Source organism: Lissotriton vulgaris, chromosome 6 (genome assembly GCF_964263255.1).
Source record: "Lissotriton vulgaris chromosome 6, aLisVul1.2, whole genome shotgun sequence".
Lineage (NCBI taxonomy): Eukaryota > Metazoa > Chordata > Amphibia > Caudata > Salamandridae > Lissotriton > Lissotriton vulgaris.
Genome location: NC_141694.1, coordinates 1,356,169,088 through 1,356,192,482, shown reverse-complemented (window position 1 = coordinate 1,356,192,482; position 23,395 = coordinate 1,356,169,088). Strand labels below are relative to the sequence as shown.

The 23,395-nt window shown below is 41.3% G+C and overlaps 1 protein-coding gene across 1 annotated transcript in view; it reads left to right on the top strand.

Moving 5' to 3' along the window:
- The window catches only part of LOC147708872 (uncharacterized), a 303,609-nt gene that overhangs the window by 138,314 nt on the left and 141,900 nt on the right, over positions 1 to 23,395 (top strand). The window contains exon 3 of the mRNA XM_086925792.1: positions 20,856 to 20,987. Within this exon, the coding sequence (XP_086781918.1) occupies positions 20,856 to 20,987 (132 nt within the window). The remainder of the gene's footprint in view (positions 1 to 20,855; positions 20,988 to 23,395) is intronic.

Sequence of the window (23,395 nt, the reverse complement as noted above, 5' to 3'; positions counted from 1 at the left end):
ACAATGTAAGTATAGGTAAGTATATAATTTAAGTAATATTAATTTTAATTTAATTTAATTACAATTTTTTAAAATTATTTAATTACATTAATTTTAATTTTTAATTAATAAAATATAATTTACTATTCTAAATCCAGGGGGGTGTAATAGTAGGGTAAGTGTTGGTTAGTGTAGGGGTAACAATTACTATTCTAACTCCAGGGGGGTGTAATAGTAGGGTAAGTGTTGGATAGTGTAGGGGTAAAAATTACTATTCTAACTCCAGGGGGGGTGTAATAGTAGGGTAATTGTTGGATAGTGTAGAGGTAAAAATTACTATTCTAACTCCAGGGGGGTGTAACAGTAGGGTAAGTGTTGGATAGTGTAGCGGTAAAAAAGTACTATTCTAACTCCAACTCTGGGGGGGGGGGGAGGGTGTAATAGTAGGGTAAGTGCTGGATAGTGTAGGGGTAAAAATTACTATTCTAACTCCAGGGGGGTTTAATAGTAGGATAAGTGCTGGATAGTGTAGGGGTAAAATTTACTATTCTAACTCAAAGGGGGTGTAATATTAGGGTAAGTGTTGGATAGTGTAAATAAAATAAAATAAAATTAAAATATTCAAAATTATTATAATGAATTAAATTATAATTATTTTAAGAAAATTAATTAAAAAAATTGTAATTAAATAAAAATAAAAATAAAAATAATATTAATACAATTATATACTTACCTATACTTACGTTGTAATGGCATGTGTTGTAATAGCATCTGCGTTGCAATGGCATGCGTTGTAAAGGCATGCGTTGTAATAGATCCTGCGTTATAAAAGTTGCGTTGTAATGGAAGTGCGTTGTAAAAGTTGCGTTGTGATGGATGTTTCCCGCAACAACATCATGGATAGCTGAAAGGACAAGCTCCCTGATGGACTGAGGAGTCTGTCGACGGCTGACCCCAGGCATAGTGAGCTACTTCAGGCTTAGTTGTACTTCCCCCTTATGCCCAGAGATCAAGCTGAGTGAAGACCTGGACTTCTGTGCCAATGCAGGAGGAGGGGAGTACCACGAGCCAAGCAAAAGAGGAAGGTGGTTCAAGGGGTATATGCCCCTTTGGATGTGAGGAGACCTGCTAAACCTGCTCCAGGTAGCTACAGCTTGCACCAGGAGTAAAATGAGCTCGGGATCATCAAAATCAGCCTAAGGGGGCTCGAGATATGAGCCTCCAAAGACTTAGACCTTTGACACCTAGGGATGGGGCTTGCATGGTACTCCCTTCCCAGGCTCAGAGTCCTCACCCGACTCACTTTGTGCCTGGGGACCCCATCCCCGGCCGATGCAACATTGAATAGGGCCCGGGCCCCCGTCCCCATGACCCCAAATGCAAAAACAGGGTCCCAGGACTCCACCCCAACACCCAGGGAGAGAAATCTGCTCCCTGTCACCAGATCATAAGCAAAGTCCTTAAATGTGGCAGGAGAGAAGATGTGCTGAGTTCCGCTCAGCACAGAGCCGTGCGCAGGGAGCTGGCTGGATTTCCAGTGCCCTTGGGCCCCCCCTCAGGCCCCATCATAAATCTTGCCTTGAGGGTGTTCTGGGTAGGACTGGGCACCCCTCTTGTAAAAGAAAAAGAAAGAAATATAGAATAACAATCACGGCTCTCACAAAAACAGCGGAAGAGCGGCTTTAGTAATATTCACTGCTCCATCGAGCGCACGCACCACAATGCCCTGCAGGGCTGATATGTATTTTACTTCTGCTGGTGGTGGCCCCAGGAGGGCAGGAGCACCACCAACCTGCATTTTTTAGAACTGTGGGGGTGGCAGGGAGCGTAGCAGGCTCCCCCACTGTAAATTTTAAAACTGACCCTGAGTTTCTGGGGCCATTATATCTATGGCCACCCAACTGCTTCTTTCTTATTTTCATATATGCCCAAGATTGGAATGTTTGTTTCTACAGCCTGGGAGAGCAGTGATTGCTAGTAGTTGGTTCTATGGTTATATTCTATTATATAGTGCCTAAAACACAACATTTTGCCGACAAACGTAAGAGCAACAATATTTTTCTCCAATTTTTTTGAATAAATAGAATTCTGTCACATATTCGAGGGGAGGATAGGGAGAAGAATCTTCAGATTCGTGAGTCAAGACATATAATTGACTTAAACTCCAAAACTCCCAAAGGATTGAACAGTGGCGAGCAGCTTGTAAAGCATATTGACTGCTAATCCTCTGCTGTGAATTACTTGTTTTTAATTTTCATTTATCTTAATTTTATGTTCATTTTTGTCACTCTATCACACTTTTAATGCGGGAATACAGGTTCAGACCGCCCTTTGATGTATCCATAATCCAGATATTGGTATCAGAATGTAGCATATTGGCACACACTTATGACTTACTACAGGGGTTCCAGGTATAAACTGGCACCCGCCTGACAGATTAAGCGTTCTTCTCAGGTTCCAGCTATTCTCACTAGTGTTAGGTGACACTCAGTCACTCTAGTCTCATTCACCACATGCACCATAAATAGGCTTATTTCTGATCTCAGAGCCAGAGGTTTAGGGGCATTGTTCAAAGTATGATATATAGGGATAATGCTGAGAGGCCGTAATGATGAATTGTAGATTGTATGATAGAAAGGGGTACATTACCACTCATTAAAATTCTTGCTAGTTATCTCTCTCTATATTGGCCCCTGTAGACTGTCAGCCCTCAATGGACCGTGCCCTTCCTATCTAGCCAAAAGATTCACACTCTACCTCCCGACCCGTCAGTTGCGATCTACCTCCAAAAAGCAGGTGGTCGTCCCCAGATTCAGAAGAGTCCACCTGGGTGGACAATCTCTAACGGTAAAGGGAGCTCAAATGTGGAACGCCCTGCCAGACGCTCTTAGACACGCTCCTAATCTGACCAATTTTAAAAAACTGCTTAAAACTCACCTCTTTCAAGTTCATGAATAGAATACTCCTTTTTCCATTCTGATCCAGTTTCTTCCCCGCGCCAGGACAGTCTTGACTATCGGAGCGCGTTATAAATCCACATATAACATAACATAACATAACATAACAGGTTCATGTATTTTGTGTTCTAATAAGGCCATACCATGGGAATTCAGTGTCATTTGATTTAATCATGTAGCCATTTGGCTGTTTGAATTGAAGAAACTTTATTCATTACGCAGTTTATAGCTATTATTATGCTTCCATTGGTTGTGATGTCATGAAACATGTTCAAAATTGTGCAATGATACCACATAACTAAAAGTATGCTTAATATGAAGCCAAATTGTATTGTATCGAACTTTCAATCGTCATTGTATGTTGTCATTACAACCAAAACTTTATTGTATTCAGCGTTCATTATTATACGAGGAGTATTTGGAATTTCATTTGTGATCTATTTCTAATTCATAAGCAATTTGCTGGCACTGGTCAGCATTTTAAAAATTAATTCACATGCATTAATTGAATCTTCCGAGATTTTTGTTTAAATGAATATCCATGGTAAGGCAAAGTATGTTTTCTATGCCTATGATCCTTGAATCCTACTTCTAAAGGAATTTGCTGTTCAAGAAGATACTTGCAAAGGTAATACGGCAAAACGCGTTGTCTTTGACACAAAAATAATTGTGCTGGCTCCTGGTGTGCTGCTTCCGGTTTTTACAATTGTCAAGTCAAGTCAAAGACATTTGTAACGCGCACATATCACGTCCAAAGAGTCTCATGGCGCTTGCAGGCGGCTCTGACGAGAAGTGGACTGCTTAGTTTGCAAAAAGCCATGTCTTCAGCTTCTTATGGAAGCAACTGTGTTCTGAAGTAGCGCGAAGGTTAAGGGGCATTTTATTCCAGAAGGTGGGGGCAAGAAAGGAGAAAGCCTGACCACCATTTCTGGAGGTTTGTGTTCTAAGAGAAGTAAGCAAGGACTCTGCACTGGATCTGAGTTCTCTTCGGGGTGCATACCATGTGAGCTTTTGGGACCAATATTTTGGGCCCTTTCTATACATATGTTTATGGACTAGGCATAGTGTTTTAAACAGGATTCGATTTTTTTACAGGGAGCCAATGAAGGCTCTTCAGGCATGGGGCAGAAGGAGACCTTCGCGGAAGGTTTAAAACCAACCGCGCTGCGGTGTTCTGAAGAACCTGTAGTCTTTTCAAGTGATGCTCATGTATAGCTAGTAGGAGTGCATTCCCGTAGTCCAGTCTATTTATGATTAGACCCTGGACTGAAGGTTTCTGAGCCTCTGCGGGAATCCACTTGAACACTTTGCGCAAGCTGCGCATAAGTCCAAATCAGGTGCCTACAATGCGGTTTGTTTGGTTCTTCATGGACAATTTGTTGTCCATGTGAAAACCCAGGTTCCCCACTGATTCCTTGGGGGTTGGACAATTGCCAAGATCTGTTGGCTACCAGTCTTGAGTCCAATGTTCAACAGCTTTGCCAAAAAGCATGATTTCGGTTTTGCTGCTGTTGAGCTGCAGATGATTGGTACTCATCCATTTCTCAACCTCAATCATGCAGTTTTTGAAACACAGTTTTGTCTCATTAGGGTCGGGCCCAGAGTGATTAGGATTTGAGTATTGTCGGCGTAAAACAAAACATCAAAGCCGAACTCTCTAATCACTCTGGCCAAAGGTGTCATATAGACATTAAAAAGCGTAGGGCTTAAAATGGAGCCCTGCGGAACACCCATCTTGACAGGCCTTGTACTTGCTATGTTTTTGCCAATTTGGACAGCTGTTGTGCGGTCAGATAGGTAGTTGGTAAACCATTTTAGGACTTTTCCTCTGACACCAATCTCCCACAGCCGTTGGATTAGAATGCGATGGGAGATGGTGTCAAATGCCGCAGATAAATCAAGCAGGACAAGAATCATTGATTGGTGTTTATCTAGGGCCAGTCTGATATTGTCCGCGACCTCAACCAGTACTGTCTCCATGCTGTGTGCTGCACGGAAACCCGATTGGGATGAATCTAGGAGTCCCGGATTTTCCAGATGGCTCACAAGCTGTTTATTAACAAAAGATTCAAGTATTTTTCCGAAATATGGGAGCAGAAAGATCGTTGGTAGTTTAAAAGGACTTTAGGGTCAGCTGAGGGTTTCTTCAGTATTGGCCTGATTCTTGCTGCCTTCCATATTGTGGGGAAGTCTGCCTCCAAAAGAGATTTATTGAGGAGACCAGTCAGACATTCCACCAAGGCCGGGGCAAGTATGGAAAATAGTTTAGGGGAAACCTGATCGGTAGGGGACCCAGACTTTATTTTCAGTCCGACTGACATGGTCTTATCATTGTCAAATTTTTCAAATTCACTCAAGATGTGTGGGGGGTCGCATGGTGTAGGTGCCGGCACTTCAGGCTGCATTGGAATTTGACAGGGGGGAAAGATACATGTATAGCGATTATTTTTTCCTCAAAGAATACTGAGAGAGCCTCAATCCATTCTTGGGAATTGGGAGTTGATGATAGATTGTTAGAGGTAGTAAACTCTCTTAAAATTTGATACAATTCTTTGGAGGAATTTTATGCTTTGTTTATACGTTCCGTAAGATATGCTTGCTTTGACGACCTTATATCGCACATATAGCCGGTGTGCAGAGCTTTATATGCATTACGGTCGGCCAGATCATTACTGTTCCGCCATTTTTTCTCTGCAGCTCTAGTTAGGGATTTGGTGATTTTTAGTTGTTCAGTGAAGCATGGGGCATTTATAATCTTACATTTAACATTGCGCCAGGGGCAGTTTTGTCCAATGCTCTCTCAATGGCTTTGTCGAGGTACTGTGCAGCTGTACTAGCGCTCATGATGGGGGTTATAGAGTCAGACTGAAAGTGTTTAGAAAATGATGATAGTGTGATTTTTTTCAAGGACCTGTGGGATATGAATTCCTCTTTGGAAGATATTTCAGTTGTGAGGATAGGGATGGTAAACTTCACTAGGTACTGAATGGTTCAGAGCAATGGGGTAGGGGGATAAGCCATGATATCAGGAGAATTAGAAAAAAGGAGATCGAGGGTATGACCAGCCTGATGTGTAGGGCCGGTGATCTTCTGAGCAAGGTTAAGGGTGTACATATTAAAGATTAGCTTTTCAGTATCTATATCCAGCTGCACTTCCGCATAGTAATTAAAATCGCCAATCAGATGGAATTTATCCGAGGTCAGGACATGTGGGGCGATGATCTCTAGCAAGTTGTTAGCGAACTCTCCCTTAGTGCCGGGAGGTTGGTAGAGTAAGGCTCCTTCCAGACAATTTCCGCACGGTTAAAAACAAGGTTTTCCACACTGATAAAATTTATATTATGAGTGCTGCAATTAGTAGTCCGCCCCCTCTGGAGTCCTTCCTATCATATCGTATTATTTTATACTCGGGAGGAAAGGCTATATGTAAATCGGGAGTGGCGTTCTCGTGTTACCAGGTCCCAGACACAAAACAAATCTCTGGGGCTTCTGAGTCAAGGAGACTCCATATTTCCAGTGTATGTTTAAAAATAGAACGTGCATTAAAATAGATGGCAGTGAGTTCTTTGGAAACTTTGCTGAACGGGTTTGAACAGAAAGAAACTGTAGTCGCAATCTGGTCAGGAGAGGGGGCTAAGCAGGAAATACCTGGAAACCTGCCAATTTCAGCTGATACGGCGTCGGAAAGTGTGATTTGAGGAGTGTTTATTTCTTTTAATTCTTTGCTGGTGTACCTAAGACTAGACATGTTGTTAAGAGTATTAGGACACATTAAGGGCAAGATACAAAGTACCAAAAAATAAGGGCAAATGTCCTGGCGACCGCGCGTCCGCGCCTTAATCCCGAATAGGTAGGGAGAGGACGAAAACAAACTGGAGCGCTACATGCTACTTCCGGTAATGCAACCGGAAGTGGAATGTCACCCGGACTGACCCTCCGTACAAACGGCACAAGCCGTGACGGACCGGGGTCTGAGGCGGTGCTAGAGGCAAAAAGAGTGCCAGGCAGTTAAGAATATCAAAGGTATGGCGCAAATAAAATAAACTAACACAACGTTTAAAAAACACAGTTTCTCTTAGTGCATATATGTGTGCATGCAGACATTAGTCAGGAGTTGAACTAGCAAACAGTGTGGCCCTCAAGTCAAGGCACCGCTGCCAATTGTGGTATTTTGAGGACTCCAAACCTATCTCTAACACGCTGGCACCAACGCCGCAGGCTGGGAATCGCTATGCACAGCAACCTTTCGGATATATATATACCAATAACATAAAATCTTTTTTTTTAATTCCATTTTAAATTAAAACATTAGCCTATTTAAAAATCTTTAAACTTAAATGTACCCCTCCAGTCAGTGCAACAATAGGGAAAGTGTTGGATAGTGGAGGGGTAAAAATTACTATTCCCACTCCAATGAGTGCAACAATAGCGAAAGTGTGGAATAGCGGAGGGGTAAAAATTACTCTCCAGTGAGTGTAACAGTAGGGACAGTGTTGGATAGCGAACGGGAAAACATTACTATTCCTTCTCCAGTGAGTGCAACAGTAGCGAAAGTGTTGGATAGTGAACAGATAAAATGTACTATTCACACTTAAGTCAGTGCATCAGTAGGGAAAGTGTTAGATAGCGGAGTGGTCAAAATTACTATTCCCACTCCAGTGAGTGCAACAATAGAGAATGTGTTGGCTAGAGGAGGGGTATAAATTACTATTTCCACTCCAGTGAGTGCAACAGTAGGGAAAGTGTTGGATAGAGGAGGGATAAAATGTACTATTCCCACTCCAGTCAGTGCAACAGTAGGGAAAGTGTTAGATAACGGTGGGGTGAAAATGATTATACTCACTCCATTGAATGCAGCTGTAGGGAAAGTTTTGGATAGCGGAGGGGTAAAACTTACCATTCCCACTGCAATAAGAGTAACAGTAGGAAAAGTGTTGGATAGCAGAGAGGTAAAAATTACTATTCCCACTGCAATGAGTGCACCAGTAGGGAAAGTTTCGGATAGCAGAGGGGTAAAAATTACTATTCCCGCTCGAGTCAGTGCTACAGTAGGGAAATTGTTGGATTGTGGAGGGGTAAAATTTACCATTCCCACTCCAATAATTGTAACAGTAGGGAAAATGTTGGATAGCAGAGGGGTAAAAATTACTATTCCCACTCCAGTAAGTGTAACAATAGGGAAAGTGTTGGATAGCCGAGGGATAAAAATTACTAATCCCACTCCAGTGAGTGCAACAGTAAGAAAGTGTTAGATAGTGGCGGGATAAAATGTATTATTCCCACTCCAGTCAGTGCAACAGCAGGGAAACTGTTGGATTGTGGAGAGGTAACAATTAATATTCTCATTCCAGTCAGTTCAAAATTAAAAACAAACAAAATATTAACAGCAAATACATACAAATCTTATATTAAATAATATAAAAAAATATTTTTCAAGCAAATATTTTTAATTTGAAATTATTTAGAAACAAAAACATTAATTTTGACAAACATTTTCTTTTTTCTTTCTTACCCTATAACACCACACAATTTACAACCCACATTTATATTGAAAAAAACAACTTGTTCCATAATTAACATAATTAATTACCAATTAAAGAAATATTATTAATTAAAAAACAAATTAATACTGATAAAAATGTATAAACTTCCCACACTTTACCCCTATAATCCCCACAACCCACAGATAAAATTAAACTGTAAAAAAATGTCTTTTCAATTAAAAAAGTATACAATTTAACAACTAATTATAAAGTAAGTAAAATTAGTTTATTCCCCACCCTTTACCCCTATAAAACTAAAACCCACACACAAAAAAATAAACAATTACCCCAATTAAATATCATTTAATTAATATTAATGACCAACTAATCATTAATTAATTAAACATACATAACTTCCCACCCTTTACCCTATAAACCCCACAACCACACCTACAATTAATTACACAATTTCCATATTGAATTTTCAAATAATTAATTAATATTAATTAACAACTAATTATTAATGAATTAAACATAGATTTCTCCCCACCCTTTACCCCTTTAAACCACACAACCTGCACCTAAAATTAATTACACAATTTCCATAATGAATTTACAATCAATTTATTAATATAAATAACAACTAATTATTAATTAATTAAACATAAATTACTTCCTACTCTTTACCTCTACAAACCCCACAACCCACACCTAAAATTAATTACACAAGTTTCATAATTAATTTTCAATCAATTAGTTAATATACATTAACTACTATTTATTAATTCATCAAAAATATATTCCTTCCCACCCTTTACCCCTATAAACCTCACAACCGGCACCTAAATAGAAATACATAATTACCATAATCAATTATCAATTAATTAATATTCATTAACAACACATTAATATTTAATTGCAAATACATCCCTTCCCACAATTAACAGTATAAAAATCGCAATTAAATAAATATTTAAACATTTTAAAAAATCGCTAATTTATTATGATTAAATTACTTCCCACCCTATTTCCCTATAAACCCACAACACGCTACGAAACTAAAAAACGCAAAATGCAATTAAAATAAAAGGGATAACTACTAAACATTTAACACGTGTTTTGATAAACATAAACAATACTTTCACATAAAACATACATCACATACATTTAAAATATAAACTAAAATACATAACACTAGGTAAAAATTGTATAATTTAAACAGCTATATTTTTGCAAACGATATCAATGACTTTTATACTTGTATAAACAATATTTCTTACCTTAAATTTGAAATTCTTGACCACGATATTCTTGCTGCCAATATTTCTGTGTCACAATAGTGATTACAATGTTCCTTTCTGCCTGCCAGGCAGAAAGTGACCTTAGGGGACCCTAGTGGGTCCCCTTCCCCCTGACCCTCAGCTATTGGGCCTGGGGGAGCCTATAGTGTCCCCCTAAACATTCCTGCACCTTGTGGCTGGCAGCACATGGTGCCTGCCATATGGTGCAGGGATGTTTTTAAGTTGTATATTTTCTATTGTGGGGAGTGCCGTCTATAACAACCTACTGTCACAATAAGTCACATGTATATATTTTATATATAACATAAGCACACAACCTATTCACTTTATTCACTTTCACTGCACGGACAAACTGTAGGAGCACCACATTGTTTATGTTTATTTTATTTTATGATTATTTTTTGAAAAATGCAAATTGAAAAAAGATTAAAAAGATAAAAATGCAGTGCCATTTTTTACCCTATTATCTAAATAAAAGAATGCACTTACCGCAATGTCAAAATAAGATCTGTTTAATTTTCTTTATATCACTATTGCCATGGAAGTTGAAGGCTACACTTCTCCCTTGTGTTACCACTTTTTTGATAATACCTTATTTAGATCTTAGTAGATGGATTACTCCGTCACAACGGTAATGGATATTGCATCCGCCGAAATATAAATCCCATTATATCCTATGGGATTTATATTTCAGCGGATAGGATATCTGTCACCATTGTGATGGTGTAACCCATCTGCCAAGATCTAGTACTGGCCCCAAGTTCTTTCATAGGTGGATGGTCAAAGATATCATGAATAGCAGTGCTGAATTTGTAAAAGAATAAGTGCCAGGCCTAATTTTTTTCTGAGAAGGCTGCCGCTACTGCTGCTTAATGTCCGGGATGCCTAATAGTAAATCTGTATAGTCTTGATTTAATCTTGTGTCTTTTTCTTCTACCAACATGCTCATCCTGTTGCTTCATTTCTTTCTTAGGGCCCAAATCCAATGTCGTTCGGAAGGCCTCTGATTTGGAATTGGCTTTGCCGGATCCGAGTTATAGCCCTAGTTTCCGACCGAAACGTACACAGGTGTGGACGACCAAGTACGATGCAAGGATTGTGTAAGCGCCGACGGAATTGTTTCCGGATCCGAACCGCTCCGTACGTCTCGTCCGTAGCCAAATCTTGCCACGCAATGGAGCTGATTTCCGACCAAGCAAGTACGATGCACGATTCTGAAAGCCGCTTTGCTTCGGTCTCAGCACGACGACGTGGCTGTCGGAAGCATACTTCTGGGGGGCCGTAGCAAGCCCCTTTACCCAGGGCCCTCCGAATCGGCCACGGGGATCCCATGGGGCCCCCGATCCAAGCATGCACAGTGTGGTGCCCGCCACACAGTGTACGCTTTTCCCCACCCACCCATTTTCTGATATGGAAGCCTGTGTACATATCTATACATGGGCTGCCATAGAGTTCAATAGGAGTCCGAGCGAACCGAGTCCGTAAGCCTACGGCAGCATCATACTCGCTCGTCAGGACTCCCGAAGCATGATTCGCTCAGAAAGCCCTCCGTATCCGAGTCGAACGGAGGGCTATCCAAGCGAGATCGGAATCAGGCACTTAGTAGTTCCTTTTCAGTGCTCCTTTCTCACTCAGTCACTCTTTTTCCATCTTTCTTTTGCTCCTCTTTTTCGTCTGTGCTATCTTTCGCTCGTTTGCTGTGGCAAAAGTCTGAAGATTAAAAATAAGTCCTGGTCTCCATAAAAGAATGCGAGGCGGCGCAACCTGTGACCACTGGCTCAAAAAAAGCACCACTGACTAGAGCATATAGTGCCTAATATTCGTTAAATAAACCATTGTCGACACCATTTCTTTTGGTGCAACATCCATTTGTTTATTTTAACTTGGACAGTTAAAGACAAACGGGCCACAGAAGTCGGCTATGCTCCAACAGTATGTATGTAATAAGGGCTTCTCTCCTTGTGTGATCCTTGTTGGGTACACTGACAGAATATCAAAACCATAAATATTGTGTCAAAAATATCAATCACAAAAATATCTTTTTTCTATACATATAATGGTGAGTCCAAAAATATGGGAAAACAATATCGCTTTACACTAATATCAAAAACATATCTACAAAAATATAATTTTTTACTATATATGTAGTTTAAATAAGTAAATATTAAATATTTTGCCATATGACATTCATATAATGTAAATTAGGTATGTTTAAATAATATTTATAAATATATATAATTATTTAATAGGTTGATAAGTTTAGCAAATACACATTTAATATAAACATATATAATGTAAATCTATTACAATAAATATACATTTTAACTTCTATTAAATATTTTTTACCAATATAACAAGTATATTTATATATATATATATATTTTTTTTCGCAGAAAAAAGCAAAGGTTACAGGGACGTTATAGTTAGGGTCAGATTTCTCTCATACAAAAGTAGAGAAGTTCAGTATTTATAGTCAGTTGAGCTAACTATAACTTATGCCCCCGCAATACACTGCTTATGACTTGACATATTACATCACTCATGACATGGTCAGTGACATCACTGATGACATCTCAAATGACATCACTGATGCCTTCACTGCTGACATCATCCAGTGGGCGTAACTATTTTGTAAGAGTTTATGATTCCCAAACATATATACTAAAGTACTAAAAAACTTAAAGTAGTATACTAGGTGAACTACTAATGAGTGATACTACTTTCAATGCATATCATGTGAGTGGTTGTGTGACTATATGTATCCTTGTGCTTATCGATGTGTGAGTGACTGTATGGGTGTATAAGTGGTTGTGTAAGCATCTGTACCGGTGAGTGAGATGTTGTGTGAGTGGCTGTATTGGTGAGGAAGTGGGTGTGTCAGTGAATGTATTGGAGGGTGAGTGACGGCGTAAGTGGCTCTATCAGTGGGTAAGGGGGTGTGTAGTGACTGTATGGGTGAGTGGTTGTCTCAATGGCGTTATTAGTAGCTGACTGGGTATGTAAGTGGCTGTATGCATGAGTGATTGGATGTTTGAGTAGGTGTTTTGTACGTGACTTTGTGTGAGGGACTGTATTGGACAGTGAGCGTCTTTATTTTTGTAAACGATATTAACAAAGATGGTCCCTATCTACTCCACACCATTCTCTCAGTCAGACAAACTTGGAATTGGCATTGTTTTAACTAGTTGATCTCAGAACAATCTTGTTCACTCTATGCTGCATATTTCTACGAATACTGGTGCTTCTTAAGAGGTACTAGTTATTTCAGGATCCACAGTTCTTTTGAGTGAAGAAGAGTGGTTGGCTCCCTGAAAACTCACCTGTAGTTTCATAATCTGGGGCCTCTCTCTGGACAACAAGGGAAAGAGACTCCAGGTAACTCAACAATAAGAGTATCCCTCTTGGGCTATCTGTACAGAAGTCTATATCTAGGTTATCTGAGTTATTTTGCCGAGTCTGGCCTCCACCCCTCTTTTTTCTACACCCCTTCTCTTCCACCCCTAGCTTGTTTCTCTTCAGGTGCTCATCTCCAACTGACCTCACTTCCTACTTCCAACCTCAGCAGCGGCCTTCTACAGAATGAAATACACAAAACATCTCAGATATACAACACCGGTTTGGCAAACAATTCAGTCCTGCATAAAGACTGTAAAGAGTTAATGGCCCTGAAAAAGCTAGTCTTCTGTGGGCCGTACATTTGTTATCCTCACATGGGCCACAGTATCATACTGCATGTCCAAGACTTTAACATGTACACTTCTGTGCAGGTTGTCGACTGTGTTCTCTCTTAATTAAACGTCTTGGTATCAAAATGGTACTCAAATCTCCACAAGTACAGAATTGATCAAAACAGTGGAGGTCATGCAATTATCGAGAAATAAATGTGGAACATCAGAATTAGGATTGTATGAAATCCCCATAGAATACACCTACGGCCAAAAGCCCCAATCATCTGCCTCTTTCTGTCGAAATGCATAATAATAATACGCCAGTTAGGAACCCAGGAAAAAATGGGGGAAGGAATAACACACCGAACACACTGGTTCAGAATGGTATCAACAGCAGTTGGGATTGTCTCAATCCCACTGCTCGGCATTCTGGATCAAACACAGAGAGACACGAGAAATGTGAAACTGTTGTGAGTAAGAAGCATTAAACATGTGAAACGTGAACCAGTGCATAGCTGCTTATTTCATACTTGGTTGGGAACTGTTGTGACTGGCCCCAAACCTACCAGGATACAGACCCAGAGCCGAAGATGCAGAGGAGAGTTACTGGAGATGGAAACTGCAGCACGAGGGTAGCACTTCCATGAATGCAAGGCTGAATGCAGGTAAGGCTGAGCACAAGAAGGGAGGGGCAAGAGGGAGAAAGGTGAACCAGGAAGGAGTGGACACAAGTGTCCAGAGAAACAGGGAGCCGTTAAGAAGAAAACAAAGTGCAGGGAATTAAGTATCAGGTGACGTACTTCCTGTATGCAGAGTATGGCAAAACTACTAGCATATGTTGCTATACACCTTTCCTGTGCTCACGTGAGTCTCATATACCAATTCAACCCCTACGGAGATTCCTCCTGTAACTAGAAAGGGATTTTATGTAGTTCCCATACTAGTGTCAATGCCCTTGTTTTCAATATTTTCCATACCTATCCTCCCAGAAGATGCACATACCTTATCTTCCACCCTATTCCTGATAGTATTCCACCTTCCTCTCCACCCCATGGACTTTATTTTTATTGGGGTAGGTTTATTTAGGAACATGTTCAAAAGAGGCTGGTTCTATCGACCTTTCATTGTCTCTTTTCCAAGACATCAGATACTGCTGTTGTCTGAACCCAATAGTGAATCAAGGATAGTCTCTACCTCATACTTTTGAGAGTCATTCCTAGCAGAGGAGGGTGTCTTCAATACTGCAGTCTTACTACAGGCCATAGGAAAGTACAGGAAGTATCCTCCATCGCATGGATAACTGAAGCTATAATGTGGACTGGCCCAGAGACCACAAATGTATGGGAAACTTGGGATGAGATCTTGGCAGATTGAGGTGTCTTGTGACCAGTAAGACTTAGTCACCCACAATATATGTGGGGACTGGTCTGAAGTGGGAACTGCCTGCCTTTTATGATCTGTTGTTGCCTTCAGGAGATATTGGTGTGCTATTTTCCTTAGTGACCTTATGTATTTTAACAGGTGTAGAAGAGAGAGGTACAGGAAAGATGCATACCTGTATGTCTTTTGAACAGTAGAAAGGAGAGGCTCTCAGATGTGTATATAGTGTGTTGTTACCCACAGATTTGGTCGAGGAATGCATTTGCTCCAGCCCGTTCGATGGTCCATTCGAAAGCTCTGCAGAAATAGTTCAATAGTTCGATTCAGCCTTTCGCCTGTCTGTGATAGCCAGTGGAATGAAAGTGCTTTATACCTATTCTTTTCATAAATTTATTGCAGACATTGACAATGAATTGTAACCTTTGATCTGTAATTATAAGGCAGGCAACCCATTCAGTCTGAATACATGATTGACAAAAATCTGAACCAATTCTGCTGTTCTAGGCAAACCTTTCTTAGGAACAAAGTGCCTCAACTTGGCAAAATAATCCACTACTACTAGTAATGTGTCGAGTCCATGTTATGGTTGCAATTCTGTGACACAATCCATGGAGATCATGGACCCCGATTGATGAGGTTTAGAAGTGGTTTTATGAACCCTGCAGATCTAGCTGCGTCTAACCTGGCTGCAGAAAATGTATCAAAGTTTTCAAAAGTCCTTTATGGACTCAGTCGGAAATGTCCCTTTAAAATATTGTGCATCTTCCTTTATCAAGGGTGTTCTACAGCATGTGTATCATGACACCACCTCATGGACCATAATTGTTGCTCTTTGTGGTGAAAATATAAGGCTTTTTTTCGATACAGCTGATTGCCTACTGTCTACTGGTCCAATTGTTCTCTCTCTTATTCCACTGCATTTTCAAACTAGATCAATAAAAACTCCATTCTTTGCATTTACTTGATGTCATAGGCCTCACTTCCCTCCTGTGGTGTCATGTTTCTTGAACAATGTTTGTGACTCCACACAGGAGCCCCAATTCTCAGCCAAATGAGAAGGGTATGTCTCTATTTTGCGTAGAAGTTTATAAAGGCTGCTCACCTCAATTTGAGATGACAGTTTTGTTAGAAAACAGTTGCAGTCTTCCACACTGGTTGTACATGTTTTGGTTAATTTGTCAGATGCAGGATATCTCCAATGTTTGTCCTTCATTAGCATTTCTTTCCCACAGTGCCTCTCCACAGCATATTCAAAATGTACTTCATGCCATGTAGAGCACCTGGGGCCATATTAAAGGATATGGCGCGCTCTTTGTTTGTGTCGGGCTCACCTTTCAAAAGGTGAGGCCTGCGCAGACAAGGTGAGTGCACAGGATTATAATGAACGCCCCGCCCCAAGGCAGCTGCAAAGGCTTGCTGCCCTAAGGGCAGTGCATTCAAGTGAAATACAGAGCGGCTTTGAAGCAGTGTGCAGGCGGCAACTCGCCTGCACTTTTAAGGGGGATTAGAGATCCCCTGGCAGGCGGGTGCAGCGTGTGACTGCACCCGCCTGCAAGGAGAAATCCCCCTCCACCCCCTCCAGAGGGCTACTATCAGGGGACGCTCTGACATTGCGCCACCTTTCGGTGACGCACTGTTAGTACACCTCCTGACAGCTTACTTGCTTCTGTGCTGGTGTCTATAATATGTCATAGGCGCAGAGGCAAAGAGATTTCCTCCTTTGCTTGGGGCCACGTCCCTCTGGTAAAAGCACTGGTGCTGTATATGCGCCATCCCTATCTGTATTACAGAAAGGGCCATGCAAGCATCTGTGGCCCTTTCTATAATACCAAAGTGCCCCTGAGATGCGAAAGCGGGCACACATTCCTGTTGCACCCCCAAGGCACTTTCCATAATATGGCCCCTGGTGTTTGTAAAATGAGTCTCTGGCTCAGCTCTCCAAAGTTTGCTTTCACGCCTACAGGTGGTTCGAGTGAACTTGGATCAATGCACCAACCCTTGAACTTGAAGGACAGGTTTTTGTAGCCTCACAGAAGTGAGGTCAATGCTTTTGGGTTACTAACAGTCCCTAAACAGAATTCCAAGGACACTGCCTTGATCAGACAAACATTTTACGTTCTCTTGAATCACACACACACAAAAAGTGCTAAAAAAAAGACACATTAACTAAAAACATGTTTATTTCAACATCTGCATCATGTTGCTGAACATATTGAAAATAACCACAAAGAATATGATTAAAACAGCACAAATAAACGTTGCAAACAAGAATAACATTGCCATTTATACCATGAGTATAATGACCTCTAAAAACATAACACCCTAAAACCTACTCCTATGCACTACACTTTGAGGGCATGGAAAATAAAATAACTTGCATGTAGATGTTCTTAGGGAGAATGAGCGTAGTGCATACCTGTTTATAGCAGAATACTATAATTACCAGGAGTTAGAGAGGCTGTGTTCCCTGCCAAAGGCAAACATATGTCTCATCAACATCAACATGAGCTCCTCCTGGACCTCGGCTCTATGTCAACTTTCAGTAGAAAGGGTAATACAACAGCATCTCGGTCAGGCAGGATCGTCTCTGGTAGTATGTTGCTCCCCATAATCTATGGCAAAGGACCTTTCCTGACAAGTGGTCAAGTAGCAGTCTTTTTGGGCTTTAGCCTATATAAGATTCGAATTTCGAACATCACCTTAGAAATATTTAAATAACCAGAGAGTGCTAAGATGCTAATCAAATAGGCTTTCCTTAAAAAAAATATGGTAAAAGTACGACCATTCAGACTACACATTTTTGATATATTACTCTTTGTTTGGTCTTGAAATTGAGATAACAAGGCACTTGTTTCAGACTGATGTTGCACCATGGGCCAGATTCATCAAGGTTTTGAATCCCCTTTTCGCCCCACAATGGGGCGTAAGGCCAATGCAAAACCTAAGTGAGAGTTATCAAGCCAGGCAAGGACACCTTGCACGTCCCTGCATGGCTTTATAAATCTAGAGGAATGCAGAGCAGAGGCCATCACTGCCTTGCGTTACTCTGCAGCAGGGAGGTGCTCAATGGGTGGAGCGTAGGTGCTCCCAGGCTTCCCCTGATGGATTTGGCGCAGTACCAGATTCACCGTTAATGGTAGACCTGGGAATGCGTCAGAAGGCTACGCCTCCGAAGTGAGGCGTTAGGAAGAGAAATACCTTTATTTCTCATAGTTATTTCTCTCTTTCTGCGTGTGCTACATTCTACAGCACAACAAGAAAAAGAAAAATGCCTCTGAGGATTATTTTTGCAGGAAGGTGTATCTTCCTGCACAAAACCAATCCTACCTACAACACAGGTACCCTTGAACCATGAAGCAAGTGCACCTGTGTTGGCGCTAGCCAGCCAAAAGTGGGCCAGCGCTAGGAATGGAAAGGAATGCACCTTGTAATGGTAAATATGGTACGTTCCTAACCCTGTCCCTTTCACGCAGCACATCGCAGGAAGGTGGCTTTCTGTGTTGGGCTGCATAAAAGAATGATAAATCTGGGCCCAGGTGCTTTATTGATGTCTATATTTAACCCCTTCACTGCGGCGGCTATTCCGCCCCAGTGCTAAGGGGGTGGGGCGGAAATGCGGCGGGCGCATGCTGGTGATGGAACCGCTCCATCACCAGTGTCGGTTGCGCTGTGCTTATGACGGAGCGGTTCCGTCATGGCCCCGCCCGCTCAATAGAACGCTCAGCGCAGGCGCAGAATTCGCGCCGCGCATGAGCGGCGGGCGGGCCATGACGGAACTGCTCCGTCATCAGCACAGCGCACCGCGGCTGATGACGGAGCGGTTCCGTCATCAGCAGGGGAGGGGTTAAATGACTTGACTCTTTCACAGTTCTTGGAAAGAGGACAGAGACCATCTGTGTCCAAGGCAGACATGTTGATCATTCTGCAGAAATACAGAATATGGAGTCTCGACCTACTTAAAATGGAGTCAGGCCTTATGTCTTTACATCATAGGACATGATGGGAGAAGCACTTTATTAGGAGCTGCAACATTTGTCCAAATAGATTCTTTTCTTTCCCCAGACCCATAGTGAAAATCTGGTCTTTTATCATAGTTTTTCACAATTTGCACACTACTTATACCTTCATCTTTTAGGTCTAAGTGCTTGAAAGGCAATATAAATGCGGTACATATGTGTTTACTTCATTTTTATCCTTGGCCAACCCATAATCCTCCTCTTGGGACATCCAAGATGCCCCCTCTTGGTATAAATACCTTGCCAAGAAATTCCAGAGTTGTCAGTGACGTCTCTGCACGCACACAGATCCTTCCTTCCTGGACCGGGTTGTAACTTTGAATACAGAGTTTGATCATTTTCTTTGTGCAAATCTGACTTTGTGGAAAAAGCTTTGAGAATGTGGAAAATTGTAATCGATACAAATATTCACTCGGTTTAGCAATGCTGCAGATCTAACTTTCTGTTGAGTACACTATTTAGTTACTATGCAAGAGCTAAATTTATTATGTCAGTGCCCGATGCAAATCCTGGGTTCAATATTACCTTTTTCCTCCGTGCTGATATAAAAGGAGAGAAGATCTGAAGAAAAGTCGACCCAATTCCTGTGAGAACTTGAATGCTGATAAAGGACACAGACATGAAACCGATGTAGCCACACTTTAAACTTAGTGACTCCAATGTCCGATCCTGAAACTCTGGTACAGGTTTAAAAAGTATTAATTTAATAGTCAGATGGGCAATGACATTATGACTCAAACACGTCAGGCATCACATCCATACACTTAATCCATATCTGTCCATTGAGTCTTCAGATTTGAGGCGATCTAGTAAGGCTACTTCTTGCAGAGTTTGTTCTGAATTTGTAATTGACCTGGTGAATACAAATTATCCACATAGATTCTGTTTTCACTTTCTCCTTAACAACTATGAACGAGTGCACGTTCAAGGGTTCCTATGCCCTTTTTACTTTTCCTTGTTACACTCCGTCACACCAGTCTCTGTCACATCTGACATTGTCATTCTTTTGACAAGGTGTTGGCAGAAATACCTGTGTAAACTCTGTGCATACTGTTATGAAATACGCGTTGTTTCAAGGTCCTAGTCATCCACATTTGTTATGAATGAAGAAGAGGGGTTTATTCGCTGTAACACACCTGTGTTTTCAGGAATCTGAGGCCTTTCTCAGCCCGGCTCAAGAGGTACTGTGGATAGCTCCACCCTGATGGGTCTCCTCGGGGGCTTCTATGCAAAGGTCTCAATCGAGGTTCCCCGAGTTATGATGTCAGCTCTGGCCTCCACCCCTTCTCTTCAGCCCTGGAGTTAACTTCCCTTCAGGCGCTCATCTCGCACTTACCTCGCTTCCCGCCTCATACTTTCAACCTCAGCATCAACCTTCTATTGATGACCTCACTGGAGCTCAGTACTGCTACCTCCAGAGTCCATTTCATGACAGCACTCACACTGATCCCTGTCATACAGGGATCTGTGTGAGTGGAGAAGTGTGGCTCAATGGTTAGAGCGGCAGACCCTGATGCAGACGTCTGGCCCGGGACCAGGGTTCAATTCCCGCCTCGGCGGGTCTTGGGCTCAATTTCCTTAAGCCTGATAATTCTCTCCTCGGTGCCTATTCTAATCATGGGTCCCACTCTGCAACTCTGGGCAATAGCTTGCTTAATCTCCACAACAGCCCCAACAGTGCGGGGATGCCTGGCCTCCACCTTGGGGGTGCCCAGGAGTGGACATATCACAGGGAAAAGCCAGGAAGGGTTCCACAGCGGTATGCGTACAGCGCCAGGAAACCCTGGTTGGGGTATAAGTGCGCATTACAAGTACAAATTCATTTCATACAGACAGCCACACAAATGAAATACATGACACCTTTCAGATATACTTGTTCAGCAAGCACTTCAGTACCACACAAAGGCTTTAAAGATTAAATGACACTGAAGCATGGTGTTGCCAGCTAGTTTGCAGTAAAGCTGTTATCCTCACATGGGCCACAGTATCATACTGCATGCCCAAGACTTTAACATGCACACTTCTGTGCAGGTTTTGTCGACTCTGATAACAAACGGATTTTTCTATACAGGCTGCTGAGTATGACATGATCGATTCTTCATCCTATCCATTTATGGACGTTGATGTGGGGCCAGAGAATGGCAAACTGCCTGCCAACCAGCAGAAGACAGTCAGCATAACAGAAAAAGAGCCCCCACGCTGGGTATGTGAAACTTCAGAAATAATTTGTATTTATCAGTGTGATGTGCTGAAGGAAAGTGTATTCTGCATCAGATGATAATATAATGTGTACAATGTTTAACTTATGTCGGATAAATAAGATTTCAGAAGACCACATGCTGACATGTTACTCTCACCAGACAATATGTAAAAATCTTTCAGTTACCCTTAATTTCATAATGTTGCAAATTTGTCAGAAACTCCAAAGTAAGAGAAAGAAAGCAAAACTATAAGTGGAGACAAGTGAAAAGGTTGGTCTAAGCAAAAACGGTGAGAAGAAACCAGGATGTATACAGATGATAAGGAAAGGAATAAACACAAGTGCTTTTGATACTATCTGTCTGAAAGTATTTCTCACATTAATCATGGTTCCAAACTTGCCATTTAAGCTTCGCTATGTTTGTGCAACATAGTGCCAGTTATATGAATCGGTTATATTTTTTCGAAAATGTGCAATTTCGTGGTGACAATGGTGGTAACGTAGACAGAATACTTTTTCCAAAAGCATTAAAATCATTCTCCCAGCTTTTAATGAACTAAAATTGTATTTATCTAAATCAGGGTTATGAGTCATATGATGCCACAATTGTTGGATTAAAGTCATGTAAATGATACAGTATCATAAATGAATTTGACAATTCCTTATCAGTATGTCTAATGGCACTGTGTCCAAAACCGGTGTAAGAGGAAAAGATCCAAGTGATGTTTTCAAGATAACTACCAGCTACGTTTCTTTTAGATTCCTTTACCCTCCTTTTAAGGTCCCTGTACCTAAATGTAGGATTATAATTTTTTTCTAATGGACTGGAAAATAACAAGTTGACCAGAAATATGTGGCCCTAACCTTTGTGTTTTTCCCCTTTCTGGGGAAATAACAGGCTTAGATATGCGCACATTTACGACCTGTTTAGAGCAGGCCATAAATGTGTTAGGGGCAATATTAATGATCGTTGTGCAGTTTTTTTATCAGAGTGGGTTGAGTTACAGGTGGTAGGAGTGTTTGGTTATTTTCTCATGCCGTCGTACGTGGGTAGATAGGTATAGGGCACAGCAACTGTCTGCAGCCTTCACAGACATTTGGACCTGATGTCCCCAGGACAAAAATAATTGAATCTGGAATTATTGGATCTGGAGTTTGCAGACCTAATATTTCCTGTCCCGCAGACACCAGAAATGTTAGAATGGCCTGGAGAAATCTCCCCTCTCCCATCTGGGTCCGCTCCGGGCTACTTCCAGTGGTGCTTTTATTTAGCTGCATTTCTCAAATGTTTGTCGAGTGATCATGTGTTGAGTAGAACACGCTGGACTTGTGTGAGATGAATACAAATGTCATACTTATTTAAAGAACAATCCATAGTTAAATGAAACAAGGTGGACACAGTTGAAAGTTTATTTTTTCAAAAGTTTGTATTAGACCTTCCTGTCCAGAAGGGTAACCACAAAAGAAAGTAACCAGCCGAAACGTGTTTCTTAATGCGGGCAATGCGCCGGTGACTCTTCAGGCTGTAGAAGGACAAATGGTGAAGGTCCGCGTAACCGGTGATAATTCCGACCCGGCATCTGGGTTAATTAGGTGCACAAACAGACGAGTACTATCTTACTCCAGCTCGCAACGGAAGATAGTATTTGTCTTTCTGGTGCGTATCTAAGGCATTTGCTGGTCTGGACGGATGTACCCGCCCGTGTCTACATGGACACATTCCCGCTGTTTTTATGCACCTAATTAACCCAGACGTCGGGTCGGAATTATCACCGGTTACACAGACCTTCACCCTTTGTCCTTCTACAGCCCTGAAGAGTCACGGGCGCCTTGCCCACATGACGAAACACGTGTCAGCTGGGTACTTTCTTTTGTGGTCACCCTTCTGGACAGGAAGGTCTAATACAAAGTTTTGAAAAAAGAAACTTTCAACTGTGTCAACCTTGTTTCATTTAACTACAGATTGTTCTTTAAATAAGTATGACATTTGTATTCACCTCGCATAACGAGTGCACAGGACGTTTGTTGTAATTACTGAGTGGGCCCTTGTCACTCTCTGCAGAGGTTTCGGTGTCTCCTCTGACCTTGTTGCACCATTCATCACTGTTGCTTTTTCATCCCTAAAAATACTGTTACCAGTCAAGGCGCCATACTTCCTGCACACTTAAAAACCCTCCACAGAACCCATATTATTCAACGTATTCTATGCAATTTCACTTGGTAAAAAAAATACAATTTTAAGAGTTGATAAGCGCAAGGTATAGGATTGTCTTGTGGTGTAATATATTACCCTTTTAGAGGAAGTATTATTTTTATGGTCTTTTTTCATGTATTATCCAGTGTCAGTGTCAATTTTGTATTCAATGACAGCACACAGTGGGTTATATATTTCTAACAAAATAAGAGCATGA